Source organism: Gymnogyps californianus, chromosome 3 (genome assembly GCF_018139145.2).
Source record: "Gymnogyps californianus isolate 813 chromosome 3, ASM1813914v2, whole genome shotgun sequence".
NCBI classification, from domain to species: Eukaryota; Metazoa; Chordata; class Aves; order Accipitriformes; family Cathartidae; genus Gymnogyps; species Gymnogyps californianus.
This window is the reverse complement of record NC_059473.1, coordinates 63,456,161-63,459,291: the sequence shown is the minus strand read 5'-3', so window position 1 is coordinate 63,459,291 and position 3,131 is coordinate 63,456,161. Positions and strand designations below refer to the sequence as shown.

General features: G+C 61.6%; 1 protein-coding gene across 1 annotated transcript; it reads left to right on the top strand.

The window, feature by feature from the left end:
• The first annotated feature begins 322 nt into the window (after positions 1-322).
• SLC35D3 (solute carrier family 35 member D3) lies at positions 323-2,891 on the top strand. Its single transcript, XM_050893333.1, has 2 exons — positions 323-758; positions 1,986-2,891. Exons 1-2 carry the CDS (start codon positions 323-325, stop codon positions 2,813-2,815), a joined length of 1,266 nt encoding a protein of 421 aa, XP_050749290.1. The 3' UTR covers positions 2,816-2,891.
• The last annotated feature ends 240 nt before the right edge of the window (positions 2,892-3,131 follow it).

The following is a 3,131-nucleotide window of genomic DNA, read 5'->3' as shown; positions in this document are numbered from 1 at the left end:
GGGGGGGGGGGAGGGGGGGCAGAGAAAGCGGCGGTGGAGACACATTGGGGACGGCGGGGGGACACACCGGGGACGGCGGCGGGGAGGGGACAGGAGGGGCGGGGGCGCGGGGAGGAGGGGGTACACGTCGGGGGCGGTGCGGGGGGGGGGACACGTCGGGGGCGGCGGCCGCCCTGCCGGGAGCGCGTCCTGCCTCCGCCCGCCCCCTGCCTCCGCCCGTCCCCGTTCCCCCCGGCCGCCGCCGCCGCCGCCGCCGCCGCGGCGGGTGGCCGGGCGGGCGGCAGTGCCGCGGGCCCCGGCGGCGGGGCCGTGCGCGGGGAGGATGGGCCGGTGGCGGGGCCGGGCGCGGGGCGTCGCGGTGGCGGTGGCGCACGGGCTGTGCTCGGGGTCGCTGAACATCCTGCTGAAGTTCCTGCTGGCCCGCTACCACTTCGCCTTCCTGACGCTGCTGCAGTGCCTCAGCAGCGCGGCGGCGGCGCTGGGGCTGGAGGCGCTGCGGCGGCGGGGGCTGGCGGCGCTGCCGCCCTTCGGGCCCCGCCTGGCGCGCCCCTTCGCCGCCGTGGCCGCCCTGGCCACGCTGCAGTCCACCCTCACCCTCTGGTCGCTGCGCGGCCTCAGCCTCCCCATGTACGTCGTCTTCAAGCGCTGCCTGCCCCTCGTCACCCTCCTCACCGGCGCCCTGGTGCTCCGCGACGGCATGCCCTCGCCCGGCGTCCTCGTCGCCGTCCTCATCACCACCTGCGGCGCCGCGCTGGCCGGTGAGTGCGACCGCACCGGAGGGACGGGACGGGACGGGACGGGACGGGGCGGGCGGCCGCGGGGCGCCCCGACGGCAGCGCCGCCTTTGCGCCGACAGCCCCCGCCGCTCCGGCTGGGCTTCGGGGCGGGACGGGGCGGGCAGCGGCAGCCCGGGGGGGAAAGGTGCGAGGATACGGGGGGTGTGCAGCCCCGCGGGGGGCAGCTGCAACCCCGCTGTGGCAGGCGCAACCTTACGGGGGAAGGTGCGACTTTGCGGGGTGGATGCAGCCCCGCTGTGACAGGTACAATCTTAGAGGGCTCAGCGCAACCTTACGGAGATATAGGTGCATCCTTATGGGGGTCAGTGCAGCCCTATAAGGGTCGGTGTAAACCTATGGGAGTAGGTGCAACCTTACGGGAGTAGGTGCAACCTTATTGCAACCCTGTTAAGGAAGGTGCAACCCTATAGAGGTGTGGTCTTATGGGGGGTGGGTACGTCCTTACAGGGGTAGATCTAATCTTCTGGGGGCAAGTGCAACCCCATGGGGGCAACTGCAGCCCTACTGGGGTAACTGCAATCTTACAGGGGTAGGTGCAACCTTTGGGGTCAGCTGCAACCCTCTGGGGCCAGGGGCCCTACCTATGTTGATTTCCAGCCGAGGTGTAGGTGGGGTGGGAGGCAAAGCTGGCTCTGTGTGGCCCAGCAACACTCCGGGTTGGGGGCTGCCCCAGGGAACCGAGCACGCACACATGGTGAGTAGCTTAATCTGCAAAGAAGCCTGAGTGTGTGCTCAGCAGGGGAGGGCCCCACACAGCTTGGCCTTGCTGGGGGCAGCAGGAGGGCAGAAGGAGCGCCAGGGGGCTGGAGGGCAGGCGGCCCGGCCAGCCGGAGCTAACATGTGCCCGCACTGGCAAGAGGATGCCCAGCGTTGCTGTGTGTATGTGCAATTTCAGCTGCAAATCTCCCGTAGTGTCTTCACAAAAGGGAGAATGCAATCTGATTTTGGCTGTGGGATTTAGGGGGAGAGCGGATGACATTCAGTAGGTTTGCAGCACACACGCACAAAAAAAATGTATCTGTTGAGAGGTAAGTGTGTCCAGCCTTGGGAAAAGCATGACAAATCTTCAGAGTTACAGCAAGTGCACTGGTGCCTATTTCCTAAATATCCCCCCAGCCCAAAACGGTGCTCTCTTTCTGTCTCACGTGCAAAAACCATGCTTGTTTCTTTCTGTGACTCTCCCGACAGGAGCTGGTGACCTGACCGGGGATGCTATGGGCTATGTGACAGGCGTGCTGGCCGTGCTGATACATGCTGCCTACCTGGTGCTCATTCAGAAGACCAGTGTAGACAGTGAATACGGACCCCTGACAGCTCAGTATGCCATCGCTGTTTCGGCCACCCCTTTTCTCATCATCTGCTCCTTTGCCAGCATGGATTCCATCAACGTCTGGTCCTTCCCGGGATGGAAGGACCCTGCCATGGTATGCATCTTTATTGCTTGCATCCTGATTAGCTGTGCCATGAACTTTACCACCCTTCACTGCACTTACATTAACTCGGCTGTGACCACTAGCTTTGTAGGGGTGGTGAAGAGCATAGCAACCATCACGGTGGGCATGGTGGCATTCAATGATGTGGAGCCCACAAAGTTATTTATAGCCGGTGTTGTGGTCAACACCTTGGGGTCTGTCATTTACTGCGTGGCCAAGTACATTGAGACCAGACGGCAGAGCAATTATGAGGACCTGGAGAAAGATGCTAGAGAAGAGGAGGGGAAAAGGCAGGCTGGGGACCAAGCACTGTTTGCGATGGAGGCAGTTTCCCAGGAGAATGGGGCTGAGGAAGCAGCAGTGGAAGGATCAGCCATGGGCGACAGCCAGAGCGGAGAGGAAGGGAAGGACGGCGCTGAGAAACCTGCCAAGGGACCGGCGGTCCAGGGAAAAGCCAGCGACACACCAAAAGTGAACAGGAGCTCACTGAAGGATGCCTATCTTGGAGTATGGAGGTTGGTGAGGGGTGCTAATTATATAAAGAAGGATTATTTGATAGAAAATGAAGAGCTACCAAACCCTTAAAAAGCAGGTTTGAAAACCTATTGCTTGAGGACGGACACCTGGTTCTCTGTACGGGGGAAAAGGCAGAGCATACATTTCCACATCAGTGCTGACAAATCCAAATCATGTAGGATGACTTTACCTCATTGTCAAAAAGCAAAAGGTCAGAGTTTGCTCATGCTTTGGGCTTGTTTTCAGCTGCTTTCAGTACATCAGTTTAGACCCACCACAGCTAAAGGTGCCAAATCCTCTGCTGTGGACACAGAGAGAGTTGGGTAATGGGAAGTCAGGGGGTGCTTGCCCAGCAGCCTGGGCTATGAGGGACATCAGTACCATT

Coding starts and splice junctions, on each gene's coding strand:
- SLC35D3 (XM_050893333.1), top strand. CDS start 323: ATGGGCCGGTGGCGGGGCCGGGCGCGGGGCGTCGCGGTGGCGGTGGCG. Junction 759..1,985: donor CTGCGGCGCCGCGCTGGCCG/GTGAGTGCGACC, acceptor CTCTCCCGACAG/GAGCTGGTGACCTGACCGGG.